Below are 21,649 nucleotides of genomic sequence, written 5' to 3'. Positions count from 1 at the left end.
CAAATCCTCATATTAGAGTGATTTCTGAAGGATCATGTGACACTGAAGACTGGAGTAATGATGCTGAAAATTCAGCTTTGATCACAGGAATAAATTACACTTTACTGTATATTCACATAGAGAACAGATGATTTACATTATAATAATATTTCACTGTTTTTACTGTATTTTTGATCAAATAAACACAGCCTTGCTGAGTGTAAGAGACTTTCAAAACATCATAAAATCATGTTGCTGAAAGATCAAACTTTTAAAGCACCGTGTGTCAGATGTGTTGTTCATTACGGACTCTTGTTTGGTGTGTTCCTGTATATCTAGCACGCCTCTGAAGGGATTTCTAGTTTTGAGGTCTGTTCTCCATTGAGATATGAAGATGTTTCCCCAACAATCACCTTGAAGAACTGGGTTCAGCCCCTCAGGTATCCGCACACAACTCGCAGATGGACATTACACTGGTCGTTTCTCCTCTATTGTGTCATGATGAACCTCTCTGTGTGTGTGTGTGTGTGTGTCCTCTATAGGCCTGTGAGCGCTAAAATCAAACCCCTCGGCCTCAGAGATGTGTTACCCAACAACCGACAGCTCTATGAGATCGTCCTCACGTATAATTTCCATCAGGTGTGTTTTTACCTCTGCGTCCTTGCGTTTATGATGAGTTATAGTTGTGTTGTTGCCATAATGGTTGATTGATGTTGGTGTTTCAGCCCAAGAGTGGCGAGGTGATGCCCAGCTGTCCTCTTCTGTGCGAGTTATTATACGAGTCTGAGTTTGACAGTCAGCTCTGGCTCCTGTTTGACCAGAACAAGAGGCTCATGGGATCTGGAGATGCCTACCCACACCAGGTAACCAGAACAACGCCAGCCTTCACCGCACGTCTCTTTAGCACAGTGTGATAGGGGTGCAACGGATCTCAGTTGATCGTGATGCGTACGGATCAGCTCCCCACGGTACGATTAATGGATTACCTGCTAAATTTAACCATCATAGAATGAAAGTTTATAATTTGGACGTGTTGTGTTTTGCCAATTTACACATACAAACTATTTTAAACGCAGAAGAGGTGAAAATCAGGACTTGCGTGTTATCTGTGCGCGCACACACACACACACACACACACACACACACACACACACACACACACATACACATACACATACACACACACACACACACACACACACACACACACACAGAGAGAGACAGAGAGGCTCTAATTGATTGCCCTTGAACGAACACACAATTATGTCTATAAATGTAGATTCTCTCGGTTCTGTCATCAGTGAACAGTTGAGAAAGAAACCGGATGTTTTCGGTCTTAAAGTGACAGTGGCCTAATATTCCTGCTGTCGTCTGTGTCATTAATGTTAATAAAACAAAATGGTAATTTGACTTCTGATGAAGGCAAAATTTCAAAGTTTGTATCTGACTTTTACCAGCAACTTTATACTTCTTCTTTTAGTTCTGAAATTTCTAATACATTTTTCTTGAAGGTGGAGCCATTTATTTCATCTATAAGTGAAGATAGTCATGCTGTTTGTGAGGGAGAGATAACTGTGGAAGAACTGGACATTATAATTACTAAGACTCCACTTAATAAGAGTCCGGGCCCTGACGGGTTACCATTTGAATTTTATCGATCATTTTGGAGTGATATTAAATATTTGATTTTAGATTTTTTTTAAAGAATGTTTAGATCAAGGGGAATTATCTGCATCGATGAAGCAAGGTCTTATTACCTTAATTCCTAAACCAAATAAAGATAAAACATTTTTAGATAATTGGCGCCCTATAACGTTGCTTAATTCTGATTACAAAATATTAGCTGCAGTATTTGCTAGGAGACTAAAACCCTGTTTAGATGAAGTTGTCTCTCTCACACAATCTGGCTTCATGAAAGGTCGACACATCTCAAACAATATTCGTCTTGTTTTGGATCTTTTAGATTACTCGGAGTTGGTTGATGATGATGCACTTATCTTGTTCCTAGATTTCTACAAGGCATTCGATACAGTAGAGCATACCTTCATGTATGATGCTTTAGGACGATTTGGCTTTGGTCCAAAATTTTTGAACACTGTTCAGACCCTGTATAAAGACATCAATAGTAATGTATCCTTGTCTAGTGGGACTTCACCACGGTTTGTCATTGAGAGAGGCATCAGGCAAGGCTGCCCTATTTCTCCGTTTTTGTTTCTGTTGGTTGCAGAGCTTCTCAACCTTTATATAGTGAATTGTTCGAATATTGAAGGGGTCCAAATAGCAGACCGAACTATTTTAACCAGTCAACTGGCAGATGATACATGCATCTTCCTGAAGGATAAAAGACAGGTCCCCATTATATTAGAGGCATTACAACTTTTTTCAGATGCCTCTGGCCTTTCTGTTAATCAGAGTAAATCAGAGATCATGACAATTCATCATTCTGCTATCCCAGATATATGTGGAATTAAGGTAAAGGAAAAGGTTAGGTATCTTGGTATTATAATCACTAAATGTCCACATGAAAGAGTTGAAAATAATTTTTCTACGTGTTTACATAAAGCAAAAATGGTTTTTAATTGCTGGTCTCAGAGAAATCTGTCTATCCATGGACGTGTTCTGCTTTCTAAGGCTGAGGGAGTGTCGAGGCTGGTATATCCGGCTCTATCCTTGTATGTTAGCTCTAAAATGTGCTCAGATATTGATAGGGCCATATTTAAGTTCATTTGGAAAAACAGAACTGAATATATAAAGCGAAAAACGATCATCAGAACGCTTTCAGAGGGTGGGCTTAACGTTCTTGATTTCAGTACTCTTAATACTATTTTTAAAATCAACTGGATAAAACATTGCTTGGCCCATAATACTTCTATATGGTTTTATATCCCCAATTTGTTTTTTGAAAAGTGTGGAGGATTAAACTTTTTATTATCATGTGACTTTAAATGTAGTAAACTTCCCATCAAATTATCCAATTTTCACAAGCAATCACTAGATGCATGGAAAATAGCCTTTAAACATAATTTCTCCCCACACACTTGTATAATATGGAATAACCAAAATGTATTATCTAAAAGAAAAAGTATATATAAAAAAGAATGGTTTGATAAAGGAATTATTTTTATTTCCGACTTACTAAATTGTAATGGTGAGATTTATACTTATGAACAATTTCTTGCTCTCAGGTATTGAATCTACATGTAGAGATTACCATATGGTTGTTAAAAATATCTCCATTAAATTGCTTCAGCTTGTGAAAGCACATCTCAGTTACAACTCAGTGTTACGGCAGACTCCTAAACTTATTATAGGAGGTGTTAATATTTTGGATATGAAGTGTAATAACTCTTACATCAGAAAGTGTCTTAATCAAGATATCAGCTGTTACCCAAAAGCAATTCAGAAATGGAAACAAATTTTTTCTTCTATACCTTCAACTGAGACAATCTGGTCAGCAAGTAATACATTTTTACTGCCAAATAAGGTCAAGGAAATTCATTTTAAAATACTACACAGGTATTATCCATGTAACGCATTTCTTAATAAGTTTAAAAAAGATTTCTGACCACAATGTTGTTTTTGTGATCTTGAATCTGAAACTCTCATACATATGTTTTGTAATTGTAAATATTCTGAAGACTTTTGGAAGCAGGTATCTATGATGGTTTTTGATACATTCTACAAAATAATTAGAATTGATGAGGCTATGATATTATTCTTGGACTGCAATACTGGCTCAGATATAATTGATAACACATTAAAGTTAATAATTCTTCTTGGGAAGTTTCATATACATAAAGCTAAAGTAATGTCTATAATACACTCCTTTAATTTTTTGTGTAAGGATCTTAAAATATTCTATGACTCATTGAACTTAATCACTGGAAATAAGAAGTGCATAAAAACGTCTCTTATATTGAAAAGAATAATTTGTAGAATTTAATGTTTCACTCTGTACAATGTAAGATCTGTTATATGTTTTCCCCAGTTTCTGTTTGTCTTATGTTTGATGCATATATTTGATATGTCTGTAAGCTTTTTTGAAAGTCTAAATAAAAAAAAAATAAAAAAAAAATAAAAAAAAGTTAATAAAACAGCAAAATACAGCTTTAACAAAGATGAAACTATATTTAATTTCTTCAGTGAACAGTGTTGTTTTACATTTAGGCTTAATTATTATTAATTGTTAACCTTTGTAACTTTGTTATTTAGTATTCATCTCTGCTTGTAATTTGTGTATTTGTTCTTATTTTATTACTGACTGTTCACTTGTGTTTAATAATGTTTGAACTTTATCAGTTAGGCTAGTAGTTTTTAATGTGAGATCAAAAAACTTCCAAGTGCTCTTTTAGTAATAAATATAAAGCCCCATATTTATATATATAGTACTGTACAAAAGTATTTGGCATGTTTCAAGTCAGTTATTTCTAAAAAAAATTTGAATGTTTTTATTGTTTAGTTAATAGTTTACAATCTTTTTTTTGATTGATGGGGTTTTACCCTCATGCTCCTCGTTTCCTGTTTACACTCGTGGTCCCTGCGGTTGATTAACCTCAAACATTTATAGAGCGATTGTTCAAAGAAATATGCAGTACTGTGCAAAAGTCTTAATATCCCCCCCCCCCCAAAAAAAATGGTTGTAAGTCAGTTATTTCTATCTTTTGCTGTAGTGTGTCAGTAGGAAATATCAGTTTACATTAATTGTAATAATCCAGTGAGATTTGTGTATGCACAAGGAGTCTGACAACAGCCGGTCTGATCTGATCTCACCATCATCGAGTCCGTCTGTGATTACATGAAGAAACAGAAGAAACTGAGACAGACTAAATCCAGAAGAACTGCAGGAACGTCTCCGAGACGCTTGAAGAAACCTTCCTGCAAAGCTCCCTGAAGAAACTATGCGCAAGTGTACCTGGACAAAAGCCGTTATAAACGCAAAGGGTCGTTACACCATATATTGATTTGGATTTGTTAATAGAAGTTAAATCATAAGTAAATTCAATTTGTGATTTTTATTTTTGAAAGCATTCTCACTTTACAGCATTTTAACACAAGTGCCAGTGCTTTTCACAGTAGCTTTGCAGGAAGGTTTCTTCAAGCGTCTCGGAGACGTTCCCGCAGTTCTTCTGGATTTAGTCTGCCTAAGACTTTTGCACAGTGCTGTATAATTTTTTTTTTTTCTTTTCTGATCCGAAAAATGATCTGTGATTCAAAAGCCGTAATTGATGAGATGTGTTTGGTTCCCTCAGTACTCCCTGAAGCTGGAGAAGGGCGATTACACGGTGCGTCTGCAGGTGCGTCACGAGCAGCAGAGCGAGCTCGAGCGTCTGAAGGACCTGCCGTTCCTCGTCTCGCACCGGCTCTCCAACACACTCTCGCTGGACGTCTACGAGACACACCGGGCCGCCATGATGGCCAAGAAGAAGTCCAACTCCGTCACGCTGAGCCCCGGCGCCGCTCAGCCCTTCTACATCACCGCTCTGCCTGACGACAAGTGAGTGAGGTTATCTTAAACGGGTCATCGGATGCTAAATTCACTTTAATATGGTGTTTGCGTATAAATGTGTGTTTGCAGGGTGTGGACACAACCACCATACAATGAGAAAAATCCATTCACTCCCTCTATTTTTTTTTTAATCCTCAAAGTCTAAACACTCTCAATAATCAAGCCGTTTGGATTTCCTGCACAATATGATGTCATATTGTTCATGCTCCGCCCACAACCACTGACGGACTGACCCGTATTAGCATATTTCCCGTTAGAGTTGTCAAAAAGTACCGACTTCGGTGCCAGTCGGCCAGTCTCCTCGGCATTCATTGTCAATTGCACTCGTTCCTGTTGCAAGGCCTCAATCTGGCAACCCGCGTGAGCATCGAGTCTGAGGAGGCGGGGAACAACGATCTCGGATATTTTGAATTTGGACTGCAGTACCGATCTCGACCACTAGCTGTCATTCTTACAGACTGCACCTTTAAGTTTACCTGTGCGAGACGCAGTGACGCTTTCAAAAATTATACTCCGGTGAATTCACCTTCCGCAATCTAACCCCAGCTAAGAGTCTCACACTGAGTCGAACGACGTCTCGTTCCCTTTTGAACACTATCACTTGGGAATAAGGTCTCTAGTGCTCCACTAACCTGTTGCACAGCTTTAACTCAACAGACTCCAGACATTACCTTCGAACATGCTTTAATCACGGTTGGAGGATCTCAGAGAGAATCCCACCAGCAAAAAGAATACAACAGTTTTTATAGATCAGAAGCATGGCAAAAGTGACATGATGCATTACATAATTTCCCTACAATTTGATTGGTTCTTCATATGCAAACCCTTCTGTTACTAGGTAGAAGCAAACTCTCTCAAAGTCATGAGTTTATAAATTTAGATATCTGTCTGCTTTCATTTCCCCTTTTGTTATATTCAGACGTGATTCACTAACATACAGACACTGCCTGAGTGTTTTTGACCAAAAGTTTTGGAAACATTTAGGATTCAGAAGCTTATGAATGTTATTCCTGCAAGAAAATTGAATGTTATTTTTGATTAATTAAAAAAAAATCCATCAGAGGATGCAGATGCTTGTGTTTGTGTTTCAGGATCCCTAAAGGTGCCGGTCCGGGCGGATACATCACCGGCTCTCTGGTTCTGCCCAAGAGTGAGTTCGGCAAAAAAGCAGTGAGTCTTCAAACACGACGTTCATTCTAGATCTGCATGCTGGCGCTCGGCTCTCATCGGCTCGTCTGTGTTTTCATGCCCGTCTGTGTTTTCTCATCAGGGGTGTGCGATACTGGCAGAAAATGATAACTCCGTATTTTTGGGGATTTTGTTGGTAACAATAATTAAGTGATATTTCGCGGAGTGTGTTTGTGTGCTGGTTTATGTAAGGTGCTGCGAGCAAATCACTCCGCAGAAGTAGCAGTGCTTCGCCTTCTGAGAATATAGTTCCCAGTATGTATACGGTTAGTTATTATAACACGCTTGTTATTTGTGACGTTCGTCTTTTACAGGACAACTTAGTTTGAATAAAATTAATATTTGTGTAGTGTTAAATGTTGTTATCGATAGAGATACGCGGTTGGGGGTATTAGTTCATCCGCAACCGCATCACAAAACTCATCATCATCCGCACAAACGTTTTTTGACCAGATTTCAAAGCCGCACCCGCCCGTCATCCGCTGATTGTTTTGCGGTCTATGGACGATGCAATGCTCTGCTGATGCGAGCCGCAAGAAAGCCCTTGTCTGTTCTAGAAAGGATGCAGCAAAGATATTTAATGCTAATGTATGAGGCATAGGCCTACGCTGAGTTTCATTCATTTATGATGATATGCGCTCTAGTTCACAATGCAATGCAAGTGAACGCGGCGCATCGGAGCCTCCATGTCACGGTTATATTGTCTCCTATATTTGCTATATTTTATTTATTAAATACATGCAATTGGTTGATGAAACATTTATTAAAATTAAGATACAATTTGTACAAAACGAAATTCGCTTTAAAGAAAGGCTTTCTACAAAGAAAAACTTCATTAAGTGGTAAAAATCATGTCTGACGATTTACAAAACAAAACTTCATTAAGTGGTAAAAACCATGTCTCCCGATTGCAAATGTTCATTGCTAATGTTTATTATTGCAAATGTTTTTCATTTGTTTAATAAATCTCATAATGATGGCACATCACTATATCATAGCTTTTATTTCTATCTCAAATGATTGGCGGTCGCTTGGCAAAGAATCAAATACAGTTGGAAACGACGTAGACCATTAATAACACAGACTGTTAACAATTGTTTTTAATTAGTATTTAAACATTCTCTATGATAAAAAATGTTTGTAAAAAATATTTTAATAACACGGTTTTGGCGGTTATAGAGTTCTAATGACGGTGTTCAACTATAACCGTCGGTCTCACGGTTATATGCTAACCGTCACACCCCTAGTTATAACACAATTGTGACTTTATAACATGCAATTCTGACTTTATAAGCATGGGCTCTCTATGTTTGTTTCGCTTTGTGTCAGCGTCCAGATCAATAAATTTGATATTTAGATTCATAGATGATGCGTATCACACACCCCTACTCACGTGTGTTCAATATTTGATCAGTAATTGATTTCTGTCCTGATTTCACGGCTGGTGGTGGGTGTGCTTCACAATGACTCAATGACTTCACGTATAAATCAAAACAGCAACTTGTCATACAAGAGCATGTCTTTCACATTTGCTGGTTTTTCACTGTCATTGGTGCTGGTTCCCAGTATACTATACGACACGGGTATGTCATGTGTCATTCAAGATTTGAGTTTACAATATTTACATCTGTGTATTTGGCATGCTTTAATCCAGAGCGAGTTCAAATGCTTTACAGTCCAGCCCTAAACTTTACTTTAATCTCCTATTATTACTGTAAAGCTGCTTTGAAACAATCTGTATTGTTAAAAGTGCTGTATAAATGAAGGAGACTTGACTTGACTAAACGCACCAGCTGAACACCAGCACCATTTCAGTGATGAATCATCTGCTTCTGGGCTCGTCTCACTGTCCTGTGTATGATCGTCTCACTCTCCTGATCATCTCACTGTCCTGTATATGATCATCTCACTGTCCTGATCATCTCACTGTCCTGTGTATGATCGTCTCACTCTCCTGATCATCTCACTGTCCTGTATATGATCATCTCACTGTCCTGATCATCTCACTGTCCTGATCATCTCACTCACTGTCCTGATCATCTCACTCACTGTCCTGATCATCTCACTGTCCTGTGTATAATCGTCTCACTGTCCTGATCATCTCACTGTCCTGATCATCTCACTGTCCTGATCATCTCACTCACTGTCCTGATCATCTCACTCACTGTCCTGATCATCTCACTGTCCTGTATATAATCGTCTCACTGTCCTGATCATCTCACTGTCCTGATCATCTCACTGTCCTGTATATGATCATCTCACTGTCCTGATCATCTCACTGTCCTGTATATGATCATCTCACTGTCCTGATCATCTCACTGTCCTGTATATGATCATCTCACTGTCATGATCATCTCACTGTCCTGATCATCTCACTGTCCTGTATATGATCATCTCACTGTCCTGATCATCTCACTGTCCTGTATATGATCATCTCACTGTCCTGTGTATGATCGTCTCACTCTCCTGATCATCTCACTGTCCTGTGTATGATCGTCTCACTCTCCTGATCATCTCACTGTCCTGTGTATGATCGTCTCACTCTCCTGATCATCTCACTGTCCTGTATATGATCATCTCACTGTCCTGATCATCTCACTGTCCTGTATATGATCATCTCACTGTCCTGTGTATGATCGTCTCACTCTCCTGATCATCTCACTGTCCTGTATATGATCATCTCACTCTCCTGATCATCTCACTGTCCTGTGTATGATCGTCTCACTGTCCTGTATATGATCATCTCACTGTCATGATCATCTCACTGTCATGATCATCTCACTGTCCTGATCATCTCACTGTCCTGTATATGATCATCTCACTGTCCTGATCATCTCACTGTCCTGATCATCTCACTGTCCTGTATATGATCATCTCACTGTCCTGATCATCTCACTGTCCTGATCATCTCACTGTCCTGATCATCTCACTGTCCTGATCATCTCACTGTCCTGATCATCTCACTGTCCTGATCATCTCACTGTCCTGATCATCTCACTGTCCTGTATATGATCATCTCACTGTCCTGATCATCTCACTGTCCTGATCATCTCACTGTCCTGATCATCTCACTGTCCTGATCATCTCACTGTCCTGTATATGATCATCTCACTGTCCTGATCATCTCACTGTCCTGTATATGATCATCTCACTGTCCTGTGTATGATCATCCTGTCATTATCAACTGAACTGCTGCACTTTCAGTGAATCATGATGATGTGAAGGAGTAGAGAGCAGAGGATAGAGAGGACAGAGAGCGTGTGTGTGTGTGTGTGTGTGTGTGCTTCTCTCTCTGATGTGTGTTATTCTGACCAGCAGGGACAAGCATCAGCCAAACGACAAGGAAAATTTAAAAAGGTACTGAACGGGTAGAGATTTGACAGAACCTTGTAATATCACATAATGAGAAGCTGCAGGGGCTCAATTAAACGATCCATTTAAAGGGATCTTTCACGTTGAATGAAGTCATCATTTACTCACCCGCAATGCCGTACACCCTTCTTTCTTTTGCGGACCACAAAAGGAGAAATTAAACTGTGATTAAATTATATAGAAAGCGATCAAAGAACGCTCCCTTTACAATCGCTGGAGCTGTCAATCAAACGGCTCGAGTTTATCTGGACTCGGGACAAAACTCCCGTTATAATCAACGAATCTCTTATTCACATCGTGTTCGCACTGTTTAGTTATGATGAAAGCATTCGTTAGTGTGCAGAAAGCGAGTTGCAATGATGAGATCACTGCATTCATGCGATCATGCTCATCACTGCAACCTTTCATGCCACGATCTAAATATAATGCTATAATCAACACAATCACCATTAGTTAACCTTGAGAACTGTAATAGTTACACTTCTGATGTAAAAAACATACTAACATTATAAGTGCACCCCAGGAAACATGATAAAACAATGCAGTTCATGACCCCTTTCATATTTTGTAAGAATATTTTTTTTCGTTTTTTAATGCATTTTTTCTATGTATAAAAATATTTCAAAGCATGTTCCCTAAGAATGAATTGCATTTGGTAATAGTGTAGATTATTTGCAATATTTGCATGCACTGTATTGTTTTAGCTCTTGTTTAGCACTCATACTGTACTTAGTGAACGTGGCATAGGGTTGTTGCTCGTGCTCGTTCATATAAATGGCAGTGAATATCGACCAGCGTGTAGCTTTTTAAAAACACTCAAACGTATCTCAGAATGATCCGATGCGACACGTGTTCTGGGGGTTTATGATGGGATTTGCTGAAAAACAAACTGAAACGTAATGTATTATTAAATGAAAATCCTGCCCTTGATCTTCTGTGCTTGACTGCATTCATGAGACTCTGACTCGCACAGAAAAACACATTTTATTATCATTAAATAATTAATCATCAATAATCAATATCGTAAACGTCTTTTTTTAAAAGTCGATATTCACTGACATTATAACGTTTTTTTTTAATTCTCCTTTTGTGGTCCGAAAAAAAGAAAGAAGGGTGTACGTACGGCATTAGAACAACAGCAGGGTGAGTAAATGATGACTTTATTTCCATTTTTAGGCTGAACTATCCCTTTAAAGGCAATATTCACACACACTAGTGCTGGGCAGTTTGAACAATATCTTGTATCACTGGAAATCCAACAGTAAGATGCTTTCTATATGCGATAATCATGTTAATGTTTGATAATCCATTAAATTAAACCCTGTGCAGTATATTTAAGGCGAGACTCTACAGGCTAAGCCAGTGTTCTTCATGCACTGCTCAGTTTTCCTCTATAATGTGTGACTAAACACACATTTAAGAGTTTATTTAATCTCAAACCTCTTTAAAGATGGAGAGTTTGAGTCAGAAATCTCCACTTCAGCAGCTTCACACACACCAGACTCTACACATTTATTCATATCTATATTCTGAAGGGTTGTTCTTATACTATTCGCTGGATTTATACTACATTTTACTCTAAAAACATGGTAAAAATTTGCATTTTTTAATTGAGTGATGCATGCATTTCCCTTTTAACTCTTAAATGTCAACAAAATCAAACCTATCCAATGTTAATATTTCTGTTCTGGAACTGTATGCAAATTGGTGCATATTTAATTAGTTAATGCCTCATTTGCATATTTAAACATAACACTTAACACACTTGGAATACAAAACAGTTGCCTTAATGTACTGTGATTAATCAACGAGGGAATATCCGTTAGTTTTTACTCTGTTCACCTGTGGTGTCTTGCCTTAATTTAACTATTTGATTCTTTTTATTTAATTTTTAACTTGATAGACTCAAATCAAAAGAATTAATCACATTTATTTTGCGCGTCTTCATCGCTCACACACGTAAACAATATAAACACGTCCTGCTGCTGTAACGTCATTGGTTGGTATTTCATACCCGAGTCTGCGTTTCTCACGATTATGTTAGTGTCAGTCAGTCGCATTCACATGAACAGATGGATTTGTGGGTAATGTGATTGACATCTGTGCTCTCGTTCTCACGCAGGATATCGTGCCGATCTTTTACCACTTGGTTCCTGCTCCCAACAAAACCAAGAATGGCAAAGAGAAGGAGAAGGATGCGGAGAAGGAGAAGGAGAAGGACGTGAAGGACGAGTTCAGCGAAGCGCTGCGAGACCTGAAGATCCAGTGGATGACCAAGTCAGTCTTCACTCGTTAACTCTGTGTTTTCATCTGTTAATGACTCCAGAATCACCAGTGCTTTTAATTCAAATGTCCTTTATATCATAATTCAGTCGACCTCTCAGATCACCTGCTCTTTATTCTCAGTGTGGAGAGAGGGTTGCCAGATTGACAAGATTACATAAAACACCGGGCAGAAAATGTATCATTTTAAAGTCATTTTATCCCTTAAAACTCATCTTTGATCACCAAAATTACATATTTAAACGTTTTTTCCTTGAACAAATGTCTTCATGTCTTAAAATATCTTGAATGTAACCCGACACCCTTGCCTCATTTAGTATGCGTGGTTCTATGAATATGCAAATGAGCCCCGCCTCCACTCACTCACTCAGCTCAGAGATCCACTGGTTGACGATCACACGTTGATCTGATTGGTTACAAGGTAGTTTGTGACGTCAGAAACACCAGCGATTTCAAAGCGTGTTTTTGAGACTGTCTTTGGTTCACTGCAGTTTTAAGGAGGAAATACTCAGCAATGCTGTCGACTTATGAATTTACACATGGTTTGTCTTAAAGCATATTAAACACACCACATAGACACATAAACAACATTAAAAAACTTGATTTTCACCACAGGAGGACTTTCAGAAAAGTTCTGATTGGGGGATTTAAACTCTTGAGATCTGGCAACCGCACACGTGAAAGCTTGAAGTGGCTTGTTAAAAACATCTATAATATTTTTTTTTATAGAGAAATAATGTTTAAACTACACTTTAGTTTAGTCTGTTTTTCATCTGCAATATTGCATGTTGATATAGTCACAGTTAGTGTTTAATGATGTCCTGGAGCAGAGGTCATCAGAGGTCATGGTTTTCATTGAGGAGGTTAACCCTGTGTGTTCAGGTTGGACAGTGGTTCGCTGTACGAGGAGCTGAAGGAGGCGTTTCCCACACATCTCCCACTGCACGTCCAGAGACTCCATCAGCTCGACTCCGAGAAGGTACCGGTCAGATCAGACACCATCTACCTGGAATTGACCCTTCACAGGAGTTTGATTGACAGGCGAACTGACCAATCATAATCCGCCGAATCCGCCATTTTTGTCCGACAAAGCAGTCAGGAGAGTTAGTAGATTAACATCGGTGGATTTGAACTTGAAAAACGGAGTGTACTGACGTCTTTCCGCGGTTAAAACAACATACCTTCTGATGTTCATTCATGTTTATTTGATGCTATAAATGAACTAGAAGGAAGAGATGATCGGTTCACAAACAGATTATGATTATGATTGGTCAGATCGCCTGTCAATCAAACTCCCTGTGAAGGGTCAATTGTATTCAGAGTTGTTCGAAGTAAGAGAAAGTCAGTATAAACTAAGAGGAATGAATGTAAGGGCAAGAACTAATACAAAAAATAGATGTATATCTGTTAAAGGGGTAAACATTGTGATAAGGAATTGATATTGTGTACTTCACTCTGTAAATTCAAGAAAATGTTTAAAATAGGGCTGTTAATGCATGCGATTCATTTTTGTCCAATTTAACGCGTTAAAATCTTTAACACAATTAACACAGCATCCGTTAATTTTTGTCCTCCTTTGGCTAGCTTTACATTATATGATCCTGCTCTTATAAATGCTTTTAAACCATTCAAGCAGGACAAGACAAAAGAGAACGCGCTGCCTGTGAATGTCCTGTTTAAACACATGCGCACACACATACACACACATTAATTTGGAGATTAACTGTAAAATGATTACATTATAAACCAATAAAAATGTAAGTGTTATTAATTGCGATTAAAAAAATTGTGATTAATAGTTAATTTTTTTAATCGATTGACAGCACTAGTTTAAAAACAAGGTGATAAATAATTATATAACTCAAGATGAATAATTTGTGTATGTCATATGTAAACTATTGTAATAATAACTGATATGTGTACCTTTGTAATCATGCATGTACATTTTGGAAATTGTCTTATGTAAAGGTTTGTTTATTTTGTATGAATCAAATCCAGAGAGGAAAGTGACGCTCATTAAATAATTATGTATAAAGGGTAGGCATAATAAGCACAGGCTTCAGCCTACACCTTTTTCAGTTATTATGTATATAATTTTTTGGTTTCACTTTATTTTGATGGTCCCTTTAACATATTCTGATGACTATAAGTAACTTTGCACCTGTATAGCTAACTCTCATTACAGTATTAGTAGAGTATTACTAGAGTATTAGTAGACTGGTAAGGGTTAGAATAAGTTGACATGTAGTTGCAAAGTTACTTATATTCAGTAGAATATCTGTTGGAGGACAATCACAATAAAGAGTTAGCAGATATTAAGCAGGCAGTCTACTAATACTCTAATGAGAGTTAGTTTACATGTAGTTGCAAAGTTACTTATAGTCTACAGAATGTTCAAAAGGGACCATCATAATAAAGTGTTACCATTTTCTTTTTCTTTTATCTGTGAGGACCGAAATACATTTTTGTTGAATTGAATCTGAGCCGTCGCTCGTTCTCAAACCCGCGTGACGACTCCTTCTGTCTCATGCAGGAGCGATTGAAGCGTCTGGGAGAGATCGCGGCGGCGGCCGATACGGTGATGTCACACATCGACTCGACGGCGCTGGCCGTTTACCTTAGCATGAAGACGGACCCGCGGCCGGATGCTGTCACTATCAAGAGGTACAGAGCCACCGTTCATGCCTGCAGCACTGCATTCTGGGCCAAAACCAAGCAGCATCCTTCCTGTCTCTCTCTTCAATCCAACACTGAAGTGACTTAAACTGCAGTTCATCCACTGGCCACTAGAGGCCGGCTGCAGAAGAGACTCAATCCCATAAACCTCCATGTTAAAATGCTCAACTTTACAGCAGAAAAAAACATGTTTACAGTCTGGTGAAAAAAGTGGCTTTGGTCTATATATCTAATGTTGCCCTTCATGATGACTGTGAGGGGGGTGAATATTTTTGTAACTCATCCGTTTAAATTATATTAAGCCTTAAAGTTCTGCATAATTAAGGGCGTGGCCACTTGAGTGACAGGTGGATTGCCGCTAATGTCACTACTAGCCGTTTGTCTGCTGTGTGTTAGCGTCACGTCACCTCAGCTAATCCGCCTCGCTGCACATTTACGTTTATCCGTGAGCGACGCGCGGCCAAGATGGCGACGGCCGGCTCCGCCCACTTTGGGCTTCAAAAACGCTCTTCAGAAACACTACGTGTGACGTCACACACACTACGAACATATTTTTTACAGTCTATGGCCAAAACACACAGGCTGCATGATTTCATGGAAAAGTCAAATTGCAAATATTTTGTCTTATACTGTGATTGCAATTAAATAAAAAATATTATTACTGAAAAAAAATTATGATTAAGACAGCAATAGATAATCGTACTGTTAAGTACAAAAACGAATATTTAATATTGTAATTTTTATTATTATTATTATTATTATTATTATTATTATTTAAAAATTATGACAGCAATATATTTCCATTTAGCTGTTATGTTAATGGAGTTAAAGAAGTTTTAATGGTGTTAATGGAATGTCAATGGATTGTTAATGGCGTTAATGGAGTTAAATGGGTTTTAATTATGGTAATGGAGTGTCAATGTGTTATTAATGGCGTGTTACTGGCGTGTGTGTGTCCTGCAGTGACATGGAGAAGCAGAAGGCGTCTCTGCTGGACGCGCTGTGCCGGAAGGGCTGTGCTCTGGCCGATCAGCTGATGGAGCCGGTGGATCCGGACGGGGCCAGCGCTGGAGAAGTGGGCGGGTCTGAGGACGGGCCGGGGGGCGTGGCTAAAGCTTTGACTGACACCTTCTGGGAGGTGCAGAAGTGGGCGGAGCTCACCGACTCTAAGGTACGCTGCTCAGCACTGACTCCTTAATTTAATACTCAACAATATTATTGATCTCCTGCACTGACACCATTATATGAGAACTGAGCTGGACGATGACATCACTCCAGGCTATATATATATAAATGAACTAAATTAATAACTTTTCTACAACAGAAATGAACCATCACTGAACTTTCTTAAGCTGGACTGTGACGCTATTTTCTTCTAGAAACAAACTTTGTTGCATTATTTTCCTGTTATCTCTGTAAAGCTGCTTTGAAACTCTGTACTGTAAAAAGCGCTGTATAAATGATTTGATTTGACTCCTGATTTGATATCTGCTGTTTTATCTAACGCAATGATTTCCTGTCTGCAGGTTTTAACATTTTCCTACAAACACGCGCTGGCAAACAAAATGTACGCGAGGGCCTTGAAGTACGCGACTAAGATCGTCGAGGACAAACCCAGCAAAGAGAACTGGAAGAACTGCACACAGGTAACCGTCTTTACTAGGCCCGATTTATTGATCACAAATACTGTAAAAACAGTGTAATATTATTCCAGTGTAAATCAGCTGTTCTCTATGTGAATATATAGTAAAGTGTAATTTATATATCATGTGATCAAAGCTGAATTTTCAGCATCATTACTCCAGTCTTCAGTGTCACATGATCCTTCAGAAATCACTCTAATATGATGATTTGATGATCAAGAAACATTTCCAAAAGCATTTATTTCAAACTGAATCTTTTGTAACATTATAAATGTCACTTTTGATCAAATTAATGCGTCCTAGGTGAATAAAAGTATTAATTTAAAAAAAAAAAACACTATGACCACAGTTGGAGCTGTAAATATAGCATGTAAATGTTGTTCTGGTGTAAATCTGTCAAGCTATTGACGAGTTGATAATGATGAGTTACTGACGAGTTACTGACGAGTTGACGATGAGTTGACGATGAGTTGACGATGAGTTGACGATGAGTTGACGATGAGTTGACGATGAGTTGACGATGAGTTGACGATGAGTTGACGATGAGTTGACGATGAGTTGACGATGAGTTGACGATGAGTTGACGATGAGTTGACGATGAGTTGACGACAATGATGAGTTATTGATGAGTTAATGATATTGACATGGTGAGTTGATGGTGAGTTGAGGATGAGTGGGTTAACGATGAGTTGAGGATGAGTGGGTTAACGATGAGTTGAGGATGAGTGAGTTAACGATGAGTTGAGGATGAGTGAGTTAACGATGAGTTGAGGATGAGTGAGTTAACGATGAGTTGAGGATGAGTGAGTTAACGATGAGTTGAGGATTAGTGGGTTAACGATGAGTTGAGGATGAGTGAGTTAACGATGAGTTGAGGATGAGTGAGTTAACGATGAGTTGAGGATTAGTGGGTTAACGATGAGTTGAGGATGAGTGGGTTAACGATGAGTGAGTTAACGATGAGTTGAGGATTAGTGGGTTAACGATGAGTTGAGGATGAGTGGGTTAATGATGAGTTGAGGATTAGTGGGTTAACGATGAGTTGAGGATGAGTGAGTTAACGATGAGTTGAGGATGAGTGGGTTAATGATGAGTTGAGGATTAGTGGGTTAACGATGAGTTGAGGATGAGTGGGTTAATGATGAGTTGAGGATTAGTGGGTTAACGATGAGTTGAGGATGAGTGAGTTAACGATGAGTTGAGGATGAGTGGGTTAATGATGAGTTGAGGATTAGTGGGTTAACGATGAGTTGAGGATGAGTGAGTTAACGATGAGTTGAGGATGAGTGAGTTAACGATGAGTTGAGGATGAGTGAGTTAACGATGAGTTGAGGATGAGTGAGTTAACGATGAGTTGAGGATGAGTGAGTTAACGATGAGTTGAGGATTAGTGGGTTAACGATGAGTTGAGGATGAGTGAGTTAACGATGAGTTGAGGATGAGTGAGTTAACGATGAGTTGAGGATGAGTGAGTTAACGATGAGTTGAGGATGAGTGGGTTAACGATGAGTGAGTTAACGATGAGTTTAGGATTAGTGGGTTAACGATGAGTTGAGGATGAGTGGGTTAACGATGAGTTGAGGATTAGTGGGTTAACGATGAGTTGAGGATGAGTGAGTTAACGATGAGTTGAGGATGAGTGAGTTAACGATGAGTTGAGGATGAGTGAGTTAACGATGAGTTGAGGATGAGTGAGTTAACGATGAGTTGAGGATTAGTGGGTTAACGATGAGTTGAGGATGAGTGAGTTAACGATGAGTTGAGGATGAGTGAGTTAACGATGAGTTGAGGATGAGTGGGTTAACGATGGATGAGTTGAGGATGAGTGAGTTAACGATGAGTTGAGGATGAGTGGGTTAACGATGAGTGAGTTAACGATGAGTTGAGGATGAGTGAGTTAACGATGAGTTGAGGATGAGTGAGTTAACGATGAGTTGAGGATGAGTGGGTTAACGATGAGTTGAGGATGAGTGAGTTAACGATGAGTTGAGGATGAGTGAGTTAACGATGAGTTGAGGATGAGTGGGTTAACGATGAGTTGAGGATGAGTGGGTTAACGATGAGTTGAGGATTAGTGGGTTAACGATGAGTTGAGGATGAGTGAGTTAACGATGAGTTGAGGATGAGTGAGTTAACGATGAGTTGAGGATGAGTGAGTTAACGATGAGTTGAGGATGAGTGGGTTAGCGATGAGTGAGTTAACGATGAGTTGAGGATGAGTGGGTTAACGATGAGTTGAGGATGAGTGAGTTAACGATGAGTTGAGGATGAGTGAGTTAATGATGAGTTGAGGATGAGTGAGTTAACGATGAGTTGAGGATGAGTGGGTTAACGATGAGTGAGTTAACGATGAGTTGAGGATGAGTGAGTTAACGATGAGTTGAGGATGAGTGAGTTAACGATGAGTTGAGGATGAGTGAGTTAACGATGAGTTGAGGATGAGTGAGTTAACGATGAGTTGAGGATGAGTGAGTTAACGATGAGTTGAGGATTAGTGGGTTAACGATGAGTTGAGGATGAGTGAGTTAACGATGAGTTGAGGATGAGTGGGTTAACGATGAGTTGAGGATGAGTGGGTTAACGATGAGTTGAGGATGAGTGGGTTAACGATGAGTTGAGGATTAGTGGGTTAACGATGAGTTGAGGATGAGTGAGTTAACGATGAGTTGAGGATGAGTGAGTTAACGATGAGTTGAGGATGAGTGAGTTAACGATGAGTTGAGGATGAGTGAGTTAACGATGAGTTGAGGATGAGTGAGTTAACGATGAGTTGAGGATGAGTGAGTTAACGATGAGTTGAGGATTAGTGGGTTAACGATGAGTTGAGGATGAGTGAGTTAACGATGAGTTGAGGATGAGTGAGTTAACGATGAGTTGAGGATGAGTGAGTTAACGATGAGTTGAGGATGAGTGAGTTAACGATGAGTTGAGGATGAGTGGGTTAACGATGAGTTGAGGATTAGTGGGTTAACGATGAGTTGAGGATGAGTGAGTTAACGATGAGTTGAGGATGAGTGAGTTAACGATGAGTGGAGGATGAGTGAGTTAACGATGAGTTGAGGATGAGTGGGTTAACGATGAGTGAGTTAACGATGAGTTGAGGATGAGTGGGTTAACGATGAGTTGAGGATGAGTGAGTTAAGGATGAGTTGAGGATGAGTGAGTTAACGATGAGTTGAGGATGAGTGAGTTAACGATGAGTGAGTTAACGATGAGTTGAGGATGAGTGAGTTAACGATGAGTTGAGGATTAGTGGGTTAACGATGAGTTGAGGATGAGTGAGTTAACGATGAGTTGAGGATGAGTGGGTTAACGATGAGTTGAGGATGAGTGGGTTAACGATGAGTTGAGGATGAGTGGGTTAACGATGAGTTGAGGATGAGTGAGTTAACGATGAGTTGAGGATGAGTGAGTTAACGATGAGTTGAGGATGAGTGGGTTAACGATGAGTTGAGGATGAGTGAGTTAACGATGAGTTGAGGATGAGTGAGTTAACGATGAGTTGAGGATGAGTGAGTTAACGATGAGTTGAGGATGAGTGAGTTAACGATGAGTTGAGGATTAGTGGGTTAACGATGAGTTGAGGATGAGTGAGTTAACGATGAGTTGAGGATGAGTGAGTTAGCGATGAGTTGAGGATGAGTGAGTTAACGATGAGTTGAGGATTAGTGGGTTAACGATGAGTTGAGGATGAGTGAGTTAACGATGAGTTGAGGATGAGTGAGTTAGCGATGAGTTGAGGATGAGTTATTGACGAGTTGAGGATGAGTTATTGACGAGTTGAGGATGAGTGAGTTAACGATGAGTTGAGGATGAGTGAGTTAACGATGAGTTATTGACGAATTGAGGAGTTGACGATTAATTGACGATGAGTTGAGGATGAGTGAGTTAACGATGAGTGAGTTAACGATGAGTGAGTTAACGATGAGTGAGTTAACGATGAGTGAGTTAACGATGAGTGAGTTGAGGATGAGTGAGTTAACGATGAGTTGAGGATGAGTGAGTTAACGATGAGTTGAGGATGAGTGAGTTAACGATGAGTTGAGGATAAGTGAGTTAACGATGAGTTGAGGATGAGTGAGTTAACGATGAGTGAGTTAATGATGAGTGAGTTAACGATGAGTTGAGGATGAGTGAGTTAACGATGAGTTGAGGATGAGTGAGTTAACGATGAGTTGAGGATGAGTGAGTTAACGATGAGTTGAGGATGAGTGAGTTAACGATGAGTTGAGGATGAGTGAGTTAACGATGAGTTGAGGATGAGTGAGTTAACGATGAGTGAGTTAATGATGAGTGAGTTAACGATGAGTTGAGGATGAGTGAGTTAACGATGAGTTGAGGATGAGTGAGTTAACGATGAGTGAGTTAACGATGAGTTGAGGATGAGTGAGTTAACGATGAGTTGAGGATGAGTGAGTTAACGATGAGTTGAGGATGAGTGAGTTAACGATGAGTTGAGGATGAGTGAGTTAACGATGAGTGAGTTGAGGATGAGTGAGTTAACGATGAGTGAGTTAATGATGAGTGAGTTAACGATGAGTTGAGGATGAGTGAGTTAACGATGAGTTGAGGATGAGTGAGTTAACGATGAGTTGAGGATGAGTGAGTTAACGATGAGTTGAGGATGAGTGAGTTAACGATGAGTTGAGGATGAGTGAGTTAACGATGAGTTGAGGATGAGTGAGTTAACGATGAGTTGAGGATGAGTGAGTTAACGATGAGTTGAGGATGAGTGAGTTAGTTGAGGATTAGTGGGTTAACGATGAGTTGAGGATGAGTGAGTTAACGATGAGTTATTGACGAATTGAGGAGTTGACGATTAATTGACGATGAGTTGAGGATGAGTGAGTTAACGATGAGTTGAGGATGAGTGAGTTAATGATGAGTGAGTTAACGATGAGTTGAGGATGAGTGAGTTAACGATGAGTTGAGGATGAGTGAGTTAACGATGAGTTGAGGATGAGTGAGTTAACGATGAGTTGAGGATGAGTGAGTTAACGAT

General features: G+C 39.2%; 1 protein-coding gene across 3 annotated transcripts in view; it reads left to right on the top strand.

The window, feature by feature from the left end:
• Positions 1 to 21,649, top strand: part of tpp2 (tripeptidyl peptidase 2) — a 42,401-nt gene that overhangs the window by 18,530 nt on the left and 2,222 nt on the right. Inside the window, exons 18-28 of one of the 3 annotated variants that reach the window (XM_079863988.1) lie at positions 319 to 419; positions 522 to 618; positions 705 to 842; positions 5,229 to 5,473; positions 6,577 to 6,655; positions 9,989 to 10,030; positions 12,168 to 12,322; positions 13,211 to 13,307; positions 14,862 to 14,992; positions 15,968 to 16,175; positions 16,531 to 16,650. In XM_079863988.1, the coding sequence (XP_079720114.1) occupies positions 319 to 419; positions 522 to 618; positions 705 to 842; positions 5,229 to 5,473; positions 6,577 to 6,655; positions 9,989 to 10,030; positions 12,168 to 12,322; positions 13,211 to 13,307; positions 14,862 to 14,992; positions 15,968 to 16,175; positions 16,531 to 16,650 (1,413 nt within the window). The remainder of the gene's footprint in view (positions 1 to 318; positions 420 to 521; positions 619 to 704; positions 843 to 5,228; positions 5,474 to 6,576; positions 6,656 to 9,988; positions 10,031 to 12,167; positions 12,323 to 13,210; positions 13,308 to 14,861; positions 14,993 to 15,967; positions 16,176 to 16,530; positions 16,651 to 21,649) is intronic. The other 2 variants (XM_079863986.1, XM_079863987.1) reach the window with 2 other exon arrangements.

The sequence above is a fragment of the Squalius cephalus genome, assembly GCF_949319135.1.
Source record: "Squalius cephalus genome assembly, chromosome: 2".
In the NCBI taxonomy this organism is placed as follows: domain Eukaryota; kingdom Metazoa; phylum Chordata; class Actinopteri; order Cypriniformes; family Leuciscidae; genus Squalius; species Squalius cephalus.
Note: the sequence above shows the minus strand (reverse complement) of the source record. Positions and strands in the feature narration are given on the sequence as shown.